General features: G+C 36.7%; 2 protein-coding genes across 2 annotated transcripts in view; one reads left to right on the top strand and one right to left on the bottom strand.

Moving 5' to 3' along the window:
* The window catches only part of evi5l (ecotropic viral integration site 5 like), a 51,440-nt gene extending 41,266 nt beyond the window's left edge, over positions 1 to 10,174 (top strand). The window contains exons 21-24 of the mRNA XM_077246384.1: positions 7,886 to 8,047; positions 8,342 to 8,461; positions 9,310 to 9,475; positions 9,605 to 10,174. Coding sequence (XP_077102499.1) covers positions 7,886 to 8,047; positions 8,342 to 8,461; positions 9,310 to 9,475; positions 9,605 to 9,702 — 546 coding nt within the window. The 3' untranslated portion in view covers positions 9,703 to 10,174. The remainder of the gene's footprint in view (positions 1 to 7,885; positions 8,048 to 8,341; positions 8,462 to 9,309; positions 9,476 to 9,604) is intronic.
* LOC143753711 (uncharacterized) lies at positions 10,175 to 21,760 on the bottom strand. Its single transcript, XM_077246372.1, has 18 exons — positions 21,041 to 21,760; positions 20,755 to 20,919; positions 20,522 to 20,640; positions 20,070 to 20,238; positions 19,711 to 19,823; positions 16,524 to 17,322; positions 16,287 to 16,411; positions 15,376 to 15,610; positions 15,073 to 15,206; positions 14,910 to 15,000; positions 14,051 to 14,176; positions 12,679 to 12,851; positions 11,465 to 11,562; positions 11,260 to 11,387; positions 10,928 to 11,108; positions 10,677 to 10,818; positions 10,507 to 10,576; positions 10,175 to 10,310 (listed from the first exon to the last, which is right to left on the bottom strand). Exons 1-18 carry the CDS (start codon positions 21,444 to 21,446, stop codon positions 10,288 to 10,290), a joined length of 3,297 nt encoding a protein of 1,098 aa, XP_077102487.1. The 5' UTR covers positions 21,447 to 21,760; the 3' UTR covers positions 10,175 to 10,287.
* Positions 21,761 to 22,388: the final 628 nt, after the last annotated feature.

Here is a 22,388-nt window from a genome sequence, read left to right as displayed (position 1 = left end):
AAACACTGTATCACTGTTCCAGTTGAAGCTGAATACCTTTATATACTGTTATTTGCAGCATCTTTCATGAGTTTTATCTCTCACCATTTTTGTTTTTTGCTTGTTTTTAAGGTTGTCGTGTCAACAATGTTCATAATGAAACTCTTGATTTGTTTCCTAACTACAACAGCACAGCATAAATGCACCCTTTTATGCATGCAAACCGCTGTTAAAAAGAACACTTTTCATGTATTGTTTAATGCCGCCTATATCAGGATATGTTTTAATTGGTAGTATACTAAATCATTCCAACAAGACCTGTTTCTTTTTGTGCTCCTCTTTTTAAGATGAGAAGAAAGGTGTGGTATACCCTGCCTTATTTATTTTTATTTATTTGATTTATTTTTGTATATAGCGCATGTAATGCCATCAGTGTTACAAGCATACAGAAAATGTGCATACTGTGCATTGTATGTTTTCAAATGTAGTATGACTGTGCTATTTCAAACACAGTGTGCATTGAAACAGCAACCCCAAAAGAAGAGGTCAAAACGTTATACTCATCACATTATGCTTTCAGGTGTAGCCATATTAAATAAATGACCAGCGAGGGCATGAGGTCATAAAACAGAGGCTGATCTGACATCATCTCCTCTATATTGCTCCAATAGCTGCCTTACCTCCTTTCACCAGTCTGTAAATGTCCAATTGTCTCCCTGTGACACCCATCAATTTACATCCTCTCTCTCCTACAATTTTACTGATGTGTTATTAAGAATGACAGTACTAAAGATTATATAAATGGCAATGTTATCAAATGATGATCCAGTGTTCTGTATTTGATGATAAATAAAATGTATTTAAAAAAAAATAAACATTTACATTCGCAAAGTTCACATTTTGATATTGTGTAGGTATTATTTTGCATTAATGATGTTAAGACAATTTCATTATTTACTAACCATTGTAATCATTGGTGGTCAAAACAGCTGAAGACAAGATGCAAAACTTATTTTAGATTTTGTTTCAATAATAGTCTTCATTGTTTTGTGTTTGATGGGATTTCATGATTCTAGACAGTGTTCAACTCTGAATTATGCAAAATTTATGTCTATATAAAATAATACAAATATTAGAAAAAAAAAAATCCAACTAAAATGACTGTAGTCCACCAGAGTGATCAACACAATCTCATGGCAATTCTCAACTATTTTACTTTTTGGCGAACTGGTGGCTCATTCAAATGTTTCCATACAATCTGCTTAAACCCCAGTGACGGGTTTGTTTAGGGGTGGACCATCATACTTACTTTTGTATGATTTACATCGTTGTAATTCATACAAAATCAGGTTCACTGTAAAAAAAAAAAAAAATCCACGTAATTCAACTTCAGTTACTGCCTTACCAGTTTAAGTATAATCAAATTGGCTGAACACTCATTCATGTCATTTAAACACTTTTTTTTAAATCTTGACTAGTTAAATCTTGTTTAACAGTCAACAGATGAATAGCTCTATTTGGAAAGAATTAATAATTCTAGAATGATTGGGGCGATTTTGTAGGGGAGTGAATCTGCATAGAAAATCATGAATAAATTAGCATTATATAAATACAATATAACAAAGATACAAATGAAATAAACAGTGATTTAGCCTATGTTTTTTTATTTAAATCTAATAGTATCAGGGTACAGAAATTTAATAATCAAATGTAAAATAGCCCTGCATGGTCTTCACTGTATAAATTAAATATAATTAATACACAGAAGTAATTCTCTCTTTGTATTTTGTTGTTTGATTAACATTAATGACTCAGCAGGTATATTAGGCAGCTGTCACTTTAAGAACTAATGCACTGATCCAATATAATGATACGCATCTGTTTTATTTCGTTCATGTAAGCCTGTGACTGTGTTTACGAGGATTCTTGCAGAGACTGGCATTTTGACATAATTTTGCCCCATGTGTTTATTCTAGCACAAATAGATGAGAGAGAGAATGGAATTCGGTGTTTGCATAGCTCTGTGTGCACGCAGAAAACAATGCACGAGTTCCGAATTCCGCTCTCTTTTTTCAGCTTTGTGCGCTAAAATGGTTTCAAATTGCAAGAATGTTTAAACTGACAGGACCTAAAACACGAGCAAATTATAAATTCTAACTCTATGATGGTTAAGCACATATCGTGCAGCCCTAGCATGGATTTAGCATCATGCAAAAGTAATTATTTTTGGTTAGAAATGCATGGTCATGTGAAGTTATTATGCTGTCCCTAATGAGGAAACCTGTTCCATATTGAATAAAACACTTTTAATTAAGCCAATGAAGTCTTCATCTCATGTGTGTACATCATTTATATTTAAAAGTACACGGCCACAACATAAATGCATGGTGCATTCAAATCCAAGGTTTGCAACCTTGCAAACATTATTTTGTTGAGTTCAGTTGATGTAATAATGTTGATCATTACATTAACTTAATATTGTGCATAATTTAAACTCAAATGTATTTGTCATTTGGATCTTTTTTAAATTAAGTTCTTGTAACTTTAATGAAATTGTCTTGAAAATGTGTAAGTTTGAAAATGAAGTTGGGTAGTGCACTTATGGTGCAGCGATAAGGAGAATACATGTTGAAAATAAGTGTTATTGTGGAGGGAAACACCTGTTAGTCTTTAATGCTGTTATGTTTGATATTTAAAAGAGTTTTGGTAATGTTGAAGTTTTTGTGGTTATACCTGCATGTTCTGAAGAGACTTCATGAAGGTAAACACATTGACTCTAAGCAATGACAATGCCATTGACAACTAATATCTTATTTGTTCATTAAATATACATACTAAGATATCTGTGGATTTGAACTGAAATGGATCAGATTAATTCTTTCCAGGACTCCAAGTCAAGTTGTTGAAGCAACTTAATTTCTTTGAGTTATCAACTTTAAAAAGTTCCTGTAAATCAATATAGTTTGTTGTTTGAAAATAATTTAATTCAAAGTTGTCATAACTCTAAAATAAAATTTGCAATTTTATTAATTTATTTATAGAGACATTTTTAAAACTCATCTTAACCAATAAACCTAGTCTAACCAAACTGAGAGTTTTTTCCTATTCTCTGCCCTATAGTGAAAATGTCACGTTGGTTGGCCTAAATGCATGAGGTTAGGTCTTGTTTACACTGCAGGTCTTGATGCCCAATTCTGATTTGTTGCCTATTAATCCAGTCATTTTAAGCCAAAATGGGGGTCAACCTAGAACAAATTGCAACAGAAGCAAACTCAACTGATTTTGTATCCTCAATATGTCCTGAGTAAGGGGAAAAAAGCCCCGAAGAATCCCATTAGGGGAAAGTTTTGAAAAAGACCCAAATATAGCCTGTTCATAACCCTATTCATTCTTTTTCTCATATGAATAGGCTAAAAATTGTAATCTTTAGATATCACCATGAAAATTACTGAGTTGATTACTTACATCCAGACAAACAAAAAATGTATTACAAGGTTTTTTTTTTAAATTGTTTGCTAACATAGACAAATGGTGCATAATCTAATTGCGTATGTGCTAATTGCATAAATACCCAAACAGATCTAAACATAGGGTATAGCGAGGTGAAAATGTCTTGTTGAATCTTGTTTTAATGTTAAGGTCTTAAGGTCTCTGAATGGAACCCATTTAGGCTACCCACGAACATTAATACATAGAGGCAGGAAGAAGTACTTTAGAAACCAGCCTTTATTAATTATTATTGCAGAGATGGGGTTTGGGACTGGGTCCGTGGGACTGGTTCTGGGGGATGAGTCTGGGGGAAGAACAGGATATAAGGGTAAGGAGAATGCAGAAGACAAAGGGTAGGTAAAATAAAAAGTGGCTGGATCAAAAAATAAAATTACGTACACAATGCACTCAATGCCCAAACCCCATCTGCAATAGCCTAATAATTGCAATAATAAAGGCTGGTTTCTAAAGTATTTCTTCCTGCCTCTATGTATTAATGTTCATAGCCTAAATGGGTTCCATTCCGACTTTAACATTAAGTCTTTTACTGTTATTTGTAAAATGTTTAGATCTGTTTGGGTATTTATGCAAATTAGCACATACCTAATTAGATTATGAACCGTTTGTCCATGTTAACAAACAATTTAAAAAAACTTGTAATACATTTTTTGTTTTTCTTGGTGTAAGTAATAAACTCAGTAATTTTCATGGTGATATCTAAAGGTTAACATTTTTACCCTATTCACGTGAGTATGAATAGCTATATTTGGGTATTTTTCGAAACTTTCCCCTAATGGGATTCATTGGGGCTTTTCCCCTTACTCAGGACATATTGAGGATACAAAATCAGTTGAGTTTGCTTCTGTTGCAAATTCAACCTTTTTTCATAAAATGACTGGACTATAGGCCTATATCCGACTTTTTTGACCGTCAGTTTACACGTTCTTTCAAATGACCCATATCCGATTCGTGTGTTTAGGCCTACACTTGGCATAGCCTACTATCTCAAACGTCGCGCATGCTTAAAGTGGGTTCTTGCACACATGGACAAATGCGAAATATGCTTGATGCAAAAACTATGTTTGGCGTAAATGGCACGAGAAATAAAGTTCGCGCTATAGATAGGCTAGGCTACGCACTTTCATGAGATCGTTGTGGTCTTTAACGAGGAGCAGTTGGTCCGAAATTTTAGGATGAGCAAGCCAACCTTTGATATGTTGTGGTAACGTGTGTCCACTTTCCTCTCATAAGATGACACGACGTTTCGTCGGGCCATTCAGTCACTTTGCAGATACGCGTCGGGGTTGCTCTCTTCATTAAACCGCGGAGACGTAGCCTAATGCCTCAGAAAATCCGATCTGCCTGTTTACAAGACAGTGCATTGGCACATACATAGCCTATCTGATTTATAGCTGATTTATTTCCACATATGAACGAGGCCTGAAAACGATTTCGAAATATATGAATGCATGCGTTTTTTTCCGGTTTACACTGTCATAGAACACACAAAAAATCGGAATTGGGTCACATTTCACTGACAATGTAAACGAGGCCTTAATGTCAGTTATCTACATGGTTTCAAGGCATGGGCAAAAAAAAGCAAAGTCTTGTTGCACCTCACACAACCACACTCTTCACGGTTCGTCAGTAGCCTATTCTACAGTCTCATCACTTTTCAGTCTCATCACTTTTCCCTCTCTTCTTCGTCCATCTGCATGGGGGTCTGAAACTGTTTGCTGCCTTCCTAGCAGGGACAAAAGCAAATTTGAGTTAGAATGATGTGTCATAATCACACCTTAGGCCTATTTATGGTTTGGGTTTGCAGTAAATGACTATTGCAGAATCTATGCAACTCGAGAGTGGTTTTTATTAGTCACATCTTTATGCACAGCTGAACAAAATACGTGCTTTTCAGATGTAGGCTTTGCAACAGAACGTGTTTTCTTTTCGATGAGACCACCCTGATTTATTTTGCTGGTAGTTTTCCTTCGCACTGCAGAAGCAGTTAGTTAGTATCAGTCGGGTTTGTAGACCTCGAGGCTGAGCGCGCGGCGGAAACTGACGCGTCTGTGGTCGGCCGGTGATGTGAACGCGCGTTACCTCGCGAAGTTTCAGTTTTGCTGCGCTTTAAGGAACGCGCACCTGTCCTCAGTGATTTATTACTGCTGGTGACAGAGACACATACTACGCCGTAGTTCGGCCTAATCTCTTTGAAATAAATACAGTTAGATAAAAGTGAGAATTATACCGCATTTAATGTGCATTTTATTATAGAAACACCTCGAAAATCTATTGGCTGGCTCTGGGCGCATCTACTGGTAAGTCCTGACAATTTATTTAAGATAAGTTTAAGTTTAAGATAAGTTCGTATGGCATCTATGGCAGTAAACTGGCCAAAAAAAAAAAACATTTTTGTTTTGAAATTAGTTTAAGGTTTTATCATGTTTTATGTTGTGTGAGCCTCAGAAAATCGTGTCATTTGTTAACACCACTAAACCGCCTGTCCACATTAAATAATTATATTATAATTAAAATAATTAAATCATAATTTATAAAATGAATAAGTAAATCATATATTAATCTTAAAAAGAGAAAAAAAAAATATATATAGTTGAAACAATAATATTGTTGTTAATAATATTGTTATTATTAATAATAACATTGTATTGTATACTAAAGTGTATTGTATTGTATACTAAAGGGGTTAATATATTAGGCTATGGGGTTTGCAGATATGTATGTAAACATTTTAAAAATGTATAGGCTATGTAATATCAATATCTTCATCCTGAAGATTATTTTTCCATATTCACTATGAGTTAAACAAAGTTAGAAAAGGTCTGTTGATGTTTAAAATTAATAATTTGACGTAATCACAGATTTTTTTCTTCCATTAGTACCTTGCAACACCAGAAACACTAAAATGGCTTCTATGGCTTTAATATGTGATAGCCTATGTTTAATCAACAGTAAGATGTCAGTAAAAGATTTTCTGTCTGTGGTGATTCAATAAATAAAAAATAACTTTGAAACCACTGTAGTTTCTATTCATTCATTCATTGAAGTAATGGTTAGATTTGCTTTTTATTTTTCAAACTTTATACAATTTTTAAATATTTGTTTTAGGTTTTGGAGGCTGCTTTTGCCCCAGTACTCAATTTTGGTGTTTATATTTTACCAACCTCGTGATGTAGAAGGATATACCAAACATGACCAAGACCATAGTGATTTATCATAACAATTATCATCACTGTTTAAATTCAATATATATTTTAGGTACACCAGACAGCCATTAAGGCCATTTTAAAGCCTTTTTTATATATCAACTCAATAACAATACAATAAAAATATATATTTTTTAGAAAATTACCCCAATATTTAAAATTAAATTATATATATTTTAAACATAGGCCTGTTTGACATCATAAAATGAGTCAAAATCTTATTTTCATATTTGAATATAGTTCCCCTTGGCTAAATCTCAACGTAACATCTAATTCATTTCTTAAAATGATTGTAAATAATGAGAAGTCTAGTGTTCCAACAGAAAAACGCTGTCATGTAGTTGCTGGTTAGCAGTTGAGAACATGACTTGCAAAATGACAACAGATTTCCGTTTAGTATCCTGGGTCCGTATTTCATTAGTAATTAAAAAAAATTCTTTATCCTATTATTTGGAAAATGCATTTTTGCCCTTAGAAGGGTGTTAGGCCTACTTGCAATATATGCTGAATCAGAGCCGATCATGCAGAGCGATATAGGAAACATTATTTTACACTCAACAGAATCTGTGCTTTCCTCTATAGTGTGGGAGGAAAAAAACGTTTAATTTTCCATAAATGTATTCAATCAAAATTTTGTTTGTTAGCGCACAATATTCAAACCTCATTCAAATTGATGTTAAGGTGAGATTTAACATGTAATTAAAATGCATAATGTCCCTGTATATTTTCCCCTCTCCATTTTTAGCCCTGCACGACAGTCTTCCCTGTCACTGGTTCTAGCTCTCGCTGTCCATCATGCCTCGTTCGTTTCTGGTGAAGAAGAGCAGGAAGGGAGGCTTTCGTTCTTCTCTTCCCGTAGCTGACGTGCCCTATCTAGGCCTGGTGGGCTGGTCTGTCCCAGTAAAAGTCACTACACTGCCAGAGGAATCAGGCCAAGAGATACGACCATATTCTCCAATCATGCAGCAAAATAGCCAACTCAAGAGTCCCGATAATGGCTGGAAAACAGGTAGCCTATTGATCAACAAAATTTATTGAGGGAGTAAGGGGGATCCTTTTTGTATTACAGTTTTGGCAAAATCTTTATAAAAAAACACATATATTTTGTAGCAAAGCCAATACAGCAATAAATGTGTGTTGATATTATCAGATCGTCTTGTGTGATTCATACTGGTTCTTAATTGGTTTCTGCAGATCCAGCAGATTTCCGGTACGGCCCTCTTCCTTCTCCAGTGCCCTGGTTACCTGTCAACTCTAGAGACATAGCAGACAAGCATGGGCTCAACAGCAGAGACTGTTCTCTGACGAGTCCTCGGAGGGATCTGGGCCCCAAACAATGCAGCTTATGTGGCAAGGTAGAACATTTTGCGTCAAAAGTAAATAATAATAATAGTTATCATAAGACAATGTAATGTCCTTATGTAACACAAATGAAACACTGAAGCAATTTGTGTTTCTAATCCACTGTGTGACCAGGGGTCACTTGATCATCTGCTCCAGTCCATAAATAATACATGACAAAACATTTTCCTTGAGTAGTACTTAAGTAGACTATATTTGAGCCTCTCAAGGCTTTCCAGTGACAGGGGAAAGAGCTTTTCACTTCCTGAGGCGTCTTTTAACAGGTCTGTTTTGAACTTTTCCATTAGGTTTACTCGACTCTTGCTCGCCTGGAGTCTCACGTGTACAGATCGCATGGTAGTCATCATCATGGGCGCTCTCTGGTATTCCATGACAGCAAGGACCCAGTGATGGCATGTAGGGTAAAGGTACGAACTTTAGTTTGCAAAGATTTTTGTGTATTCACAATCAGAAGTTAAATGTCTCCCTCTGGTGCTGAGTACTGTAACTGCAGCCTTAGTTGGCAGTCGCGGTGGAATTCTTAAACTTTGTTTCTCTTATTTGTCGACTAAAAATCTGTTAGTATAAAGTATGTAGTTTAGTAGGCCTATACCTTTTTGTTTCTGTACATGTGAGTACACAATAAGCAATTACTTTTCAGAATAAAGTTACTTTTAAAACAATTATTATTATATAATTACAATTATATACTATAGTTAGTTATTATATACACTACTAATCGAAAGTTTGTAATAATTAAGATTTAAAAAAAAAAAATTAAGTCTCATATGCTCACCAAGGCCGAATTAATGTGAAAATTAAGGCTACGTTTACACATAGCCGGGTATTTAGCAGGGAAATATCTGCTAAATATTGTTTTCCCTTCGTGTAAACGGGGCCTAAATATAGTAAAGCCGTAATATTGTAAAATATTACAACAGTTTTCTATTTTAATATATTTTAAAATGTAATTTATTTCCTCAGACAAAGCTGAATTTTTTAGATTCATTACTCCAGTTTTCAGTCACATGATCCTTCAGAAATCATTCTAACATTCTGTGTGTGTGTGTGTGTGTGTGTGTGTGTGTGTGTCTGTGTGTGTGTGTGTCTGTGTGTTTCTATTCACTGCTTAAGCAGTTTTTTTTAATGAAGTAACCATATGTACACATTATATATATATATATACATACATCTTGTTTGCTTTTTCATTAAAATAACTGCTTAAGCAGTCATATTGTTAAAGTGCATGTAATGATTTGTTCAGTTTGCATTTCAGGAACGAACATTTGAGTGCAAGGAATGTGGGAAGGTGTTCAAACGCTCATCCACTCTGTCCACCCATCTCCTGATCCACTCGGATACACGGCCATATCCCTGCCAGTACTGTGGCAAGAGATTTCACCAGAAATCTGACATGAAGAAACATACCTTCATACACACCGGTGAGATTTAAGTTGATTTGAAACATTGAATAGAATGCAGATTGCAGTGGTTTTCTAATGTTCTGACAATGGACAACTTTTAAACGTTTTAAACATTTTAAACTAAGGTTTACTTTGTGTTTTGTTCAGGAGAGAAGCCCCATGTGTGTAAAGTGTGTGGTAAAGCCTTCAGTCAGAGCTCCAACCTGATCACACACAGCAGAAAACACTATAGACCCTTCAGCTGAACACACACACACTTTTTCCTTCAGGATCGAGGATCCACGTGGCTACTTAACCACAACCTTTGTGAATGTACATATATTAGCTTTAAAAAACACAAAAAGTATTATAAATTATCAAGTGCATATTGTCTTCTATATGTTAAAACCAAGTCATTTCTAAAGCCAACGTTGAGTGAGTGTCATCATAGCTGCACACCAGTAATAAAACAATGAATGCAAGGAAAAATAGTGCACAATTAAATGCAATGTTGACTCGTACCCAGTGATACAGAAATGAGTCAGCAATACAGCTGTCGGCCACAGGTTCATTTAAGTCACTGGAGAACATCTAGCTATTTGTTTCACAATATATGTTATGTTGAACTTGTGTATAATTCCACTATCACTTAGCAACTATTCAAAACGTCAGTATTTTCACAGCTTTTTCTTCTAAAATCTATTTAGTTCCCATATAAGTAAAACTTCAACAAGAAAATTACAGTTTCAAAGCTTTATTGGTTTACAATTGTTAGTGAGACAATGTGTACATCTGTCAAACAAAAATAATTATGGTTTACAAGTTGGGCTTGATCCAGCTCATAAGTCTTCTCAGAACTTCACATTAGAGGGATCTGGAGAAATAAAGTGCTTTCGGTAAATGAAATACAACCAGCAAAATTAACAAATGACTAAAACAGGAGAGCAGGAAAACTGAGCTTCTCTTGTCAAGAGCTCTCAAGACTTTAAAGTAGACCTATTCAGGGTCAACGTTATAAATTATAGCCATAAATGCATACAGGGGAAGACAGTACAATGCCTGAGACTCACCCGCAAAGCAGCCCTCGACACACACATCATCTGAGGGCAGACAAACCTCCGTTGAACACATAAAATAAATCTGTGACGAGCCAAAAAAGAAGAGGTTTTAAAAGTTGATTCAAATTTTCTGTGCATATATGACATCTATTCTTCTAAATGCTTTTAGAGCTGCTCTATACCTCTTCATCCGCCTGCAGGTTGGCATCTTCAGACAGGAACTGGAATGTAGTGATCGTGAAGCGTCTAACATGATTGGTCAGGGCCTCTGGAGGTGTAGCAGGAGGCTTGTGGGTCGGGGTCTGGTCAAGAAAATTTGGGCACCTAAAAAAAAAAAAAAAAGGTATATAATGAATCAGTTGCTGGTCCACATAGTTCACTAGATTTTCTAGGGAGAGAGAAAAACAAAAAGGAAGAAACATCTCTCGTGTACCCATCATAAATAATGATCCAGGCTGATTTTGCAGAGCGAGGGTATGCAACGCAGTAATGCACCAGCAGTATAGCTGTGGGGTCTGGAGGGTTTAGCAGACGCACTTCAAGGTAAAGGGGTTTCCCCAGCAGCATACGCAGGGGCTGGTGGTATTGTGGGTAAAAGCTGTTGTAGAGCTCATCTGAATGAAAAGAGGCTGTAGTTGATGCACAAACCACTTTTTTGTTGCAAAAGTATTTCATGTGTGCATCAGTTTCCTAAACGTATAAATCATTTTCTGGGAGTGTATTCTGTTTCTAAGATGATTCAGCTAGGTTTTGTTGTGAACAAACCTTCTGCAATCCTGAGCTGAACTCCAAACACCCCCTGAGCTTTGATGGAGGGTCCGAGGGAGGGGCTTTTCACCAGGAAACCCACACTTACCACAGATCCGGGTAAATACCGACACTCCACCAGTAGCCTGGGACGACAGGGAACATGAAGTCTTAGCATGTCGCTCAGTTCTTTGAGTGCTGGTGGGATTATATTTTCACGTACCTTACAGGGGAATCTCTAGTGATGGTGCCGTAATTTAGACTGATAGGCTGCACTGTATTCAGGATCTCGACCATGTAGATGACCGTTTTACCCACCTCCTACAGACATTGAGTTAGACTTGCATGTACATGTACAGGTACACACACTCTCAGGGTATGTTCACACTTAAACCGAACTCTTGTGTGGTAGTGTGATTCAGTTCATTTGTATAAATGTGAACACTGCTATCTGAACCCTGATGCGCTCCAAATGAACTCTAGTGCAGTTCGACTGACTTATGAACGCAACACGGAACAAAAACAGGACGTTGTGCCGAAGATGCGACCCTAAAAAGAGAAACAGAATACCTGGTTGTTCTCGTCATTGGAACATAGCCTATTACAGTTCAGTACAGGCATTGGAACCGTTGTCTTTCATTTGTATGCAACAAGTCCTGCCGCTGTTTTGACTCTACACATTTTATAAGCTCTTTGTGAGTTCTCAGCTGGTATAAATATCATCACTTGTACACACATAATGCTGAATGCCGGGATTAATGTGCTTGTTTTGTTTCGGATATTTGGTTAGTTCCGTCGCAAAATGAGTGTCATTTGAAAGCTTGTTTCCGCCACAGAATAAAACATTTAAAAAGATAATTGCGACTTTTTATTTCGCAAGTCTGACTTTATTTCTCAGAATTGTGAGACATAAACTTGCAATTCTGACTTTCTCGCAAATGCGAGTTTATATCTTTCAATTCTGACATCTTTTCTGAGAATTGTGATATATACTCGCAATCAATAACTAATGATCTTTGCAACGGAACTGTAATATCTATTAACACTGTAAAGCTGCTTTGAAACAATCTATATTGTTAAAAGCGCTATATAAATGAAGGTGACTTGACAACTGCGAGTTATAAAGTTCAATTCTAAGGAAAAAAAACTTCTCAGAATTGCATGTTTATGTCTTGCAATTCTGACTTTATTACATGCAATTCTGACTTTATATATCCCAATTGCATGTTATAAAGTCAGAATTGAAAGATGTTAACTCGCAAAGTTAAACTTGTTTTTGTTTTGTATCTTTAGCTTGTGTGTTAAACATGACAGTGTGAACGCCAAGCGAACCAGGACTAAACGGATCATTTTCTGTTTTGTTCCGGACCAAAAGAAAATGAACCACAAGTGTGAACACACCCTCAGATACATACCTACTGCAACTAATCTACTCACATATCTGTGCACCCCACATTCATCCAGCGGGATCTTGAAGAGGGCCAAGTCACCTGTAACTTTGTGGGGTTTGCAAGAGCTGTTGCCAGCCGTGGCAAGGGTGGCTGGGGAAAAGGGCGGATCCGCGGCAGATGAGTGAACCGAGAAAACAAAATGTCGATCCATTGTGCATTCTGATTGGGATACACACAAAATTGCACAGGTGTTAAGTGCCACGTTTCTCTTCCAGAAAATGTTCGTTTGATTCTAAAAAATAATCATTTTCTAAAAAAACAAAACAAAAACAGGCCAACTTTATACAAACAAAAAACATACGTTGTAAAATATGGCTGTCAATTTAACATTGTAACCAAAAAAAAATTTAAATTAAGAAACATTAAAAGAACAATTTAAGCAATTATTTAAACCAATTCATTATGACATTTTCGGATGACACGGTATTATTGCACTTGTTGACGAGACTGCAGTATTGACGACTTCAAAGCTGCTATAGAAGCATTTGTGGGCTGGTGTGACAACCATTATTTACAGATCAATGTCAAAAAAACTGAAGAAGTCATAATTGACCCCAGTTTAGTGGGGGACAGGAGCTCTGTCGTGGTTCATGGTGAAGCTATTAAACAGGTTGCTACTTCATAAATATTTGGGGGTCCATCAGCGCTTACATTTTCTACGGATATTGTGATTATTTAAAGTGGGCAGTAATATAATGTTAATTTTTTATAAAGCAACGATAGAGTGTTTTATGAAATGGAATTATTGTTTGGTTCAATGTTGTTTAACAGTAAAACTGAGAGCTCAAATAAATAACTTGGTGAGAGTGGCAGGAAAAAATCATGGGGACAAAGAAAATTAACTTTTTACAGGATATTTTTGAGCTTTGCACCATCCAACAGGCCAACAAGATTGTTTTAGACTCTCCACATGCATTGTATCCCAAGTATGCGCTGATGAACTCTGGTCGGAGATACAGGGTTCCATTATGCAAATATAACCAATACAAATATTAATTTGTACCACTGTCTGTTAAATTAATTAATGAACAATTGCAGAAGTAAGTTAAATAAGTGCAATAGCTGGTATAATAAGCAGGAACTGAGGATTGTTTTATGATATGTACTGTTTTTATGATGTAGGGTTTTAGGATTTGCAATGTTCGTTTACTTTTTTCTTTAAAAAAAAAAGGAGCAGCTGCTTTTAAAAATATTTACTGATTTTTTTTATATATATTATATACAATTGCATACATGTATACAATTGCAAGCATATTTATGCAATTATTTTTAGACTGGTAAATACTACACACCAAGTACCAATTTTTTATTAATGTTTATTAATCCGTTTGATTTTTAATAATGTTTGTCCAGCTCACCGTCCATGGGGTAATAACACGACTGGGTGTCTTCACAATAACAGCAGCCTCTGTCATGGCACTCTGATGATGATATAGCCACAGATCCACAGACCAGCCGCTGCTCATGTGCGACATTACATGATTCTACACAACAAAAATTTGAAATTTAAAAAAAAAATTTTTTTTTTTTTTTTAAAGTCACAATGTTTGAAATTTAATCCATTCATAAGCAGTGTTAGGTACAAGTACAAGTTAGGTACAAGTAACACAAGTTACAGGGGTTGTCAACTTATCAAAAAACAAACAAGCAAGCCCAGCCTCGTCTCAGACTGAAGGCAGAAGGTCTGGAGTCCATGGCAGCTTTAAAGTGCCCCTATTATGCTATTTTAAAGGTTCCTAATTTTTTTTCGGAGGTCTCCAACAGGATTACATGCATCAAAGATGCAGAAAAACTTTCATTTTCTCATAATGTACATTGCACATCACCAAATTGTTCAAGGATTCTTAAATGACTCGGATGATTCAGTCTCTCTAAATCCCTAGCTACTCAGTTCTGATTGGTGTCCCAGTCTGTTGTGATTGGTCTACCGCTTACAGCACGTGCTGGAAAGGAAACCACCATTACCATAACTGAGGAAGCCTTCTGAGCTAGAAACTCATAGATTGTACACACAGTAAAGACAGTAACAATGGCATCGATTTTACCATATCGTGTGCCATAGTGTTTCCAATTTTGTGTGCCTTATGTTTCAGACGTTCAACCAATGATTGGTGGGTGTGAGGTCTGAGGCTGAGAAAAAAGCCCAGCCCAGATGAGAAAAAGTGTCGCAAAAGTAACTTTCCCCAACACTGTCTATAAGAAAGATTCATACTGTACCTTGATTGAAAGTAGCCTGACATGACAGCAAGGACTCAATTGTGCGCCCATTCGGTGTTTGATATTTTAATATAATTCGGTACTGTCCATCCTGATTAAAAGAAACAAATATTCATGAAGTCAAAGTCATACAATCTGCATAACATTGAATGACAACACAGACCTTACGAGTCATGTGACATGAAGAGTAAGGCAGGTGGACGTTGATGGCACCATCTTCATCCCTTCTTACAGAATACCCACAATGACTTGGAGCCTCTAAAATAGAAGTTTCTGTTTTGATCCTACTGGAAGCATCTATAAAAGAAAATGACAGATTTTTATATAAAATTTTTAAATAAAAACATTTTTAAAATATTAAACAAATATACATAAATCACATGACCTCAAACAAACTATATTTGCCACATTTACATGGGAATTGATAAAACGCAGATGTTTTCGCCTGAACCGACCTCAAACTCACCTTGTACAATGAGGCCAGATGTTGGTCCAGGTGGCAGTTTTACACTCATATGTTGGCTAGAACATGCCACCTGAAATCTAGGTGGTGGTTGAGCGGGTGTGTGTACGGTTGTAAAGTGAGGTACTGTAGGTCGTGTGCCTCTATCTCCAACATGGTGACACTGAAGCTGTAGGGTACGGAATCGCAGTTGAGGGGAATCCCAGAACCTGACATATAGAGAGATCACTGTAGGGGACTGAAGAGGTAAAAAAAAGAGAGGAAAAGAAAGGAGAAAGAGTGAAAAGTGTCATATATGATACCTGACAAACACAGGACAATGTGCAGAAAGTAACTGAACAGCATTCCTAACTCAACCGTAAACAAGTAATTGAAAGAAAATCATTTAAAAATCTCAAATAACGACATGTTGACAAATAACGACAAATGTTATTTAAATAAATATACATTTCATTAGGCAGCATTGTTTTTGTTTGGAAAAGGGGAGAACTGTCTAATTACCAAGACTTATTAACATTCTACTACGCATTCAACAAAAACAGGAAAATGTTTAATATGGATCAACCTAATAATTTACTCAACTTAAACAATTTTTAAAAAAAAAGTTTAAAAAAACACCCTTTAATCATACCCACTGTTTCTGTAAACTATACAAACAACAATATATTGACTTCCAAAGTCACTTTTTGTAATTATTTTAGCTCATTGCCATATTTAATTCGATTACATTTTGACTAGAAAAAAAATAATGCGTTTCAATATATTTGCTGAAATCTTTACCTAAATGTGCTTACAATTACTGTTACTTTTATATGAGATTTGTGAAAAATACACAAGTTTGAATTAAAGTTTATCATTCCATTTTAATTCAATAACCCATAGGAATGTGGTGAATCTCAGCACTGAGGGCTCACCTTTTTGTGTGTGTGGCAGGAAGGTAGTGGTGAAGAGAGCTCAACACTGCCACCTCTGGACTGGAGTTTGTAGTTACAGGCAGCTGGGACAGATGCGATGGAGATCCAGGTATTCGTCTTCACATCTTGAAAAATTACCACCACAGAAAAGAGCAAAATCACAAAGTTTTGATAAGTGCATCAAAGCAATTTATAATCAGGCATGTACAATAAAAAAGTCATTATGAAGTAGCTCACCTTTGACTTTAATGGAGTCCATTCTAGTTGAGGGAAAAGTTACCTTTAATCTGTTCTTCGTGCAAAAAAGTGATGGAGACATTTTAGGGAGTTCTGCAGGTAGAGTCGGAGGAAAAACAGGGATCTGGGGGAACAGGGGCTCTTGTATAAGTGGCTTGTGTGTGGGTCGAGGAATTGAAGTCCATTGCATTGGCTGGATGGACTGTTGGGAAGCAGTGGTCATGGCTGGCTGATGATGGTACAGGATGGGGTGCTTAGAACAGAATGACTCAGGATAAGGGGGACAGGATATAGGGTATGGTGCATAGTGTGGAGGGGGCATCACTGGGAATTGGGGTACCATCTCTTGATGTGTTTGTGGAATTTGATCCACAGGTAGAGCCAGATGTTGGTGTATGAAATGTTCAGGAAGAGTATCAACAGGAGGTGCTGGATGATAAATGTGAGCAGGCGGTTTCTGGTGCTGATTATGACGGTGTCTCTGATGGACGGGACGCGTGTCATGAATAGAGGTATGAGGGTGTTTGTCAGGATGAAACAGTGGTACTGCAGGTTGTTTATAAGGAAGGTGAGGGATCACAGCAGGTTTAGGTGTTGCAAGCTGCCGTGTGGAACCAGGAACTGCTGAGAAAGCAGGAACATGTGGGATAAAAGACACCTGCTCCAGATTGGGCTGCAGTGGTTCATGGAATGGATGAGGATGAAGGTAGGGAGGAAGCCGAGACAGGGGGTAAGGGAATGGACAAGAGAGAGTGAACTGCTTTCCATCCCAGATGATGACAAGGACATTCTCTCCATCCTACAGAAAAACAAGTGAAAATTCTTGATTTGAAACATGGCTCATATTTTCTCAAAGCAAGCAGTGACTTTTTAACCAATGATCTTGTGACAGTAGGGACATTAAGTGTTTCTTTAGCAATTTGCTTAAATATAATTTTTTCCCCCGCAATTGTATAGAACAACAACAAAAAAAATTATATACAGGTCCTTCTCAAAATTAGCATATTGTGATAAAGTTCATTATTTTCCATAATGTAATGATAAAAATTAAACTTTCATATATTTTAGATTCATTGCACACCAACTGAAATATTTCAGGTCTTTTATTATTTTAATACTGATGATTTTGGCATACAGCTCATGAAAACACAAAATTCCTATCTCAAAAAAGTAGCATATTTCATCCGACCAATAAAAGAAGTGTTTTTAATACAAAAAAAATTCAACCTTCAAATAATTATGTTCAGTTATGCACTCAATACTTGGTCCCAGGATGCTTCGATAGCGGCCTTAAGCTCATCCAGAGTGTTGGGTCTTGCGTCTCTCAACTTTCTCTTCACAATATCCCACAGATTCTCTATGGGGTTCAGGTCAGGAGAGTTGGCAGGCCAATTGAGCACAGTAATACCATGGTCAGTAAACCATTTACCAGTGGTTTTGGCACTGTGAGCAGGTGCCAGGTCGTGCTGAAAAATGAAATCTTCATCTCCATAAAGCTTTTAAGCAGATGGAAACATGAAATGCTCCAAAATCTCCTGATAGCTAGCTGCATTGACCCTGCCCTTGATAAAACACAGTGGACCAACACCAGCAGCGGACATGGCACCCCAGACCATCACTGACTGTGGGTACTTGACACTGGACTTCAGGCATTTTGGCATTTCCTTCTCCCCAGTCTTCCTCCAGACTCTGGCACCTTGATTTCCGAATGACATGCAAAATTTGCTTTCATCCGAAAAAGTACTTTGGACCACTGAGCAACAGTCCAGTGCTGCTTCTCTGTAGCCCAGGTCAGGCGCTTCTGCCGGTGTTTCTGGTTCAAAAGTGGCTTGACCTGGGGAATGCGGCACCTGTAGCCCATTTCCTGCACACGCCTGTGCACGGTGGCTCTGGATGTTTCTACTCCAGACTCAGTCCACTGCTTCCGCAGGTCCCCCAAGGTCTGGAATCGGTCCTTCTCCACAATCTTCCTCAGGGTCCGGTCACCTCTTCTAATTGTGCAGTGTTTTTTGCCACACTTTTTCCTTCCCACAGACTTCCCACTGAGGTGCCTTGATACAGCACTCTGGGAACAGCCTATTTGTTCAGAAATTTCTTTCTGTGTCTTACCCTCTTGCTTGAGGGTGTCAATGATGGCCTTCTGGACAGCAGTCAGGTCGGCAGTCTTACCCATGATTGCGGTTTTGAGTAATGAAACAGGCTGGGAGTTTTTAAAAGCCTCAGGAATCTTTTGCAGGTGTTTAGAGTTAATTAGTTGATTCAGATGATTAGGTTAATAGCTCGTTTAGAGACCCTTTTCATGATAGGCTAATTTTTTGAGATAGGAATTTGGGGTTTTCATGAGCTGTATGCCAAAATCATCAGTATTAAAACAATAAAAGACCTGAAATATTTCAGTTGGTGTGCAATGAATCTAAAATATATGAAAGTTTAATTTTTATCATTACATTATGGAAAATAATGAACTTTAAGGATATATATATATATTCTGACTTACAAGAGTTACAAGTTAACTAAGAATTGCAAAGGGTGAAAAAAGTCAGATAAAAACCTGCAATTACCTTTTTTTTATTTCAAGTTTATATCTCACAATTTCGGCTTTTGCCTCCTTGCATTTACAAGGTTATATCTATCTAATGTCCGATGTTTTTCCCCCGCAATTGCTAGTTTATATCTCACAAAAAACAACAACTCAGAATTGGAATACAAAATAAGAGTTTAGATCTCACAATTCAGACTTTTCTTAGAATTGAGATATAAACGAGCAAATTCTAAAAAAACGTCAGAACTGCGAGATCCATGGTGGAAACAAGCTTCCATAGAAAACCAATGGATGTTGAAAGCTCTGAGGTGAAAACCATAAACTGTGGTAGAACATCCAGTAGTTGGCAAGGATAGGTACTCCTACTACAATGTAAGCTTTGGTATCATTTTCAGCGATTTTTTCTAAATTATACCACGGTAAACAAGTATCACTCATCCCCACGTACCATTATATTCCTAAGTGAACTTTTACACAGTCTAGAGTCACTTTTTTAAATATTTTTCATACTATAAAGTATAGACAAAATAAAAATCTATATAAAATCAATCAACAAGTACAGTTTACAAAAATGTGTAAAAGATTCACAAAAGTGTAAGACACTCAAATTACCTGAATTTCTCTTAAAACGTTTCTGTTTCTTACCGTCACAGTCACGCATTCAGAACTGAAAGTGGTATGAAGTAGAATGACCTCAGGAGGAGACTGTATGCGATATGCACACGTCTCAGATAGGAGAGGCAGTACGTTCCCATTCACTTTAAAAAAAATGCATGAAGAATGTCAAACCTCAACAAAAAAAGGATTCAACTGTGGAAAAAAAGTATCAATAAAAGTTTTTTGCAAGCTTCTAATCTGAATTGATGTGAGAACAATGCATTCAATCAATTGTGCAATAAAAGGAGGTTAAACCCATAAGTTTAATTAAAGGTGAGGCTTCTGCTCCAGTGACAGCCAGAACAAAAAACAGTACAATCTCAAATGTGTGTGTAACACACTCTTACCTTTAACCCTGTGTTTCTCCGCAGCTTCCTGGGTGCCTTCTATTGCAATGACCATACCAAATTGAGAGCACAAGAAAGAAGGAGTTGGTTTTGAGATCACAGGTGCCATAGGACAGGATATCTTTACGGGGCTGCCCCACCACTGCAGTGATAGAACATAATTGCCATTCTGAAAAGGGGAAAGACTGATTAAAAGGGGGAATCTGGGCAAAAATGTATTTATAACTATTGATTAAACAGCAAGCAAACTGTTACATCAGAAATATGTCAAAACAGTGGGATAAAAAGAAAAATCAGCAGAGCAGACAAAGATTTTGTACATTCTGGACTAGGAATGTCATCAAGAACTTTGAAAAGTTTGAATAGCTACTACTTTCTTTCTTGTTATTTCTCTTTGCATGCTTGGTAAATACAAACTAAGGAACTGCAGTATAAGATGACATATTTGGCACCTCTTGTGTGATGTAGCACCCATTGTATGGTGCCATTAGGACCAGATCTTTCCATGTGACCCTTACAGAATATCCGCAATATGCAGGCACCTGGAATAAAGGCAGTGGGGCTGCATTCACTGTGAATGAAGCACACCAGATAATTGTCTGAAGGACCAGCAGGTTAAAATGTTAAGCAAAAAGTGATCCAGCATTAAAACTGAACATGAATAACACAGTCACTTTATTCTCACCTCTATCTACAAAGATGTGCGTGTATTCTCTTCCAGCGGCTGTTAAGGTCATTGCCTCTTCTGAGCAGTGAACCATGGGTAATGCCAGCCACATAGGCCTATCTGTGGATTGGGAGCTAGACCCTCTTCGATAGATTTTCCTTGAAATTCCTGGTCCTCCAAATGCTGTCCATAAAACACAAAAACGTACACCATGGTTATTGAAGGAATAGCGTATTTATGTATTAATCATTTTAAAAACACACTTATAGTAGGCTATATCACACTTAGAAAAAGGAAAACACACCTGGTGCGTCACCTTGAAATCCAGCTTCGATTTCAAAAGCTTTTTCGTGGAAACTTCTGAGTGGAGTTTTTTCATTGTTCAAGTGCATAGATATGCTGTCGTTTGATCGCGATTCATTCATGTACTTACTCGACTGTAGAGGTATTGTTTCATTCGTATTTCTATAGGAAGAATCCGCTGAGACGTCAAGTGTTGAACTCGCGCTTCTACTGCGTTTTAAATCTGGATTTGTTAGGTTCAATACCAACGCACCTCTTTCGTCCGCAAAATTGTTAAAAATATTGAAACTGTATTCTTCTGAATAACCTTCCCGCTCAGACGTAGCGCTAAAAGTACGACAATTGAGATGAAGTGCTATTGTTGATAATATAAAGACTGTAATTAAAGTTTTAAGTTCGCAAGACATCGCCAGTTTGTTTCACCTCACATGCGCACCCAAGCTCGCATGGGCAAACGGCGAGTCCAATCAACAAATTAATCTAGACCACCTGTAACTTTGGAATGCTACTACGAAACTTGGTGAATTGTGACACGTATGCCCTGTCCAAATACCCACACTTGCGGTCTTTTTTTCCACACTTGCGGTCTTTGCACTTGACCTACTTAGGCATACATGACGTATTTCCTGTATTTGGCCCAAGTGTTCAAGTAGGCTAAAGTGAGTGTAGAACTTTTGATTACCCGATGGGACACACCTAGGGTGCTTCTCATTTCTTATTTGTGCATCCTCGTTTCATTTCCTCGCTTCTTTTCCTAGCGCCTCAGCTCCTCCCCCTGTAGGTTGTGAGGGAAGGACGTAAGGAAAGAAAATGAGGACGGAGGAATCGAATGAAAGCTTTTTTTATACATTGGAATACTTTTTTTATTGCAGAAAAGGTAACATACAAATAATAAAAAAATATGAACATATGAACAATCAAGACAAACAAATAAAATATAAATAAAAAATATATATAAAAGGCGTAGTTCACATTCAATTTTAACAAATAAGGTTATTACAAAACACCAGGGGTCTTGAAGAGTGTATCATAGCATTTTAAATATTTCAAAGATTTTTTGGTTTTTTAACATTTTTTGGCAAATTTAACATAGGAGATGAATAAAGAAATTTTTGTTTATGTATGTGAAATTTTGCTAATAAAATAAAAAGGTTAACAATAAATTCCAGATCCATATTGCTTTTATTTTCATAATACAAGGTAACATCCTTTAAAGTAAAGCAATAATTAATATTCATCAAATTAAATATAAAATCTGCCAAATCAGTCCAAAACTGGTTCACGACTTTACAGTCAAAAAATAAGTGAGTCAGTATCTCTTTCTCATACATTGGAATACTTGATCACTC

This window comes from Siphateles boraxobius, unplaced genomic scaffold (assembly GCF_051911475.1).
Source record: "Siphateles boraxobius isolate OS27281-9 unplaced genomic scaffold, OSU_SipBor_1 29, whole genome shotgun sequence".
Lineage (NCBI taxonomy): Eukaryota > Metazoa > Chordata > Actinopteri > Cypriniformes > Leuciscidae > Siphateles > Siphateles boraxobius.
This window is presented reverse-complemented; position numbering and strand designations above follow the sequence as displayed.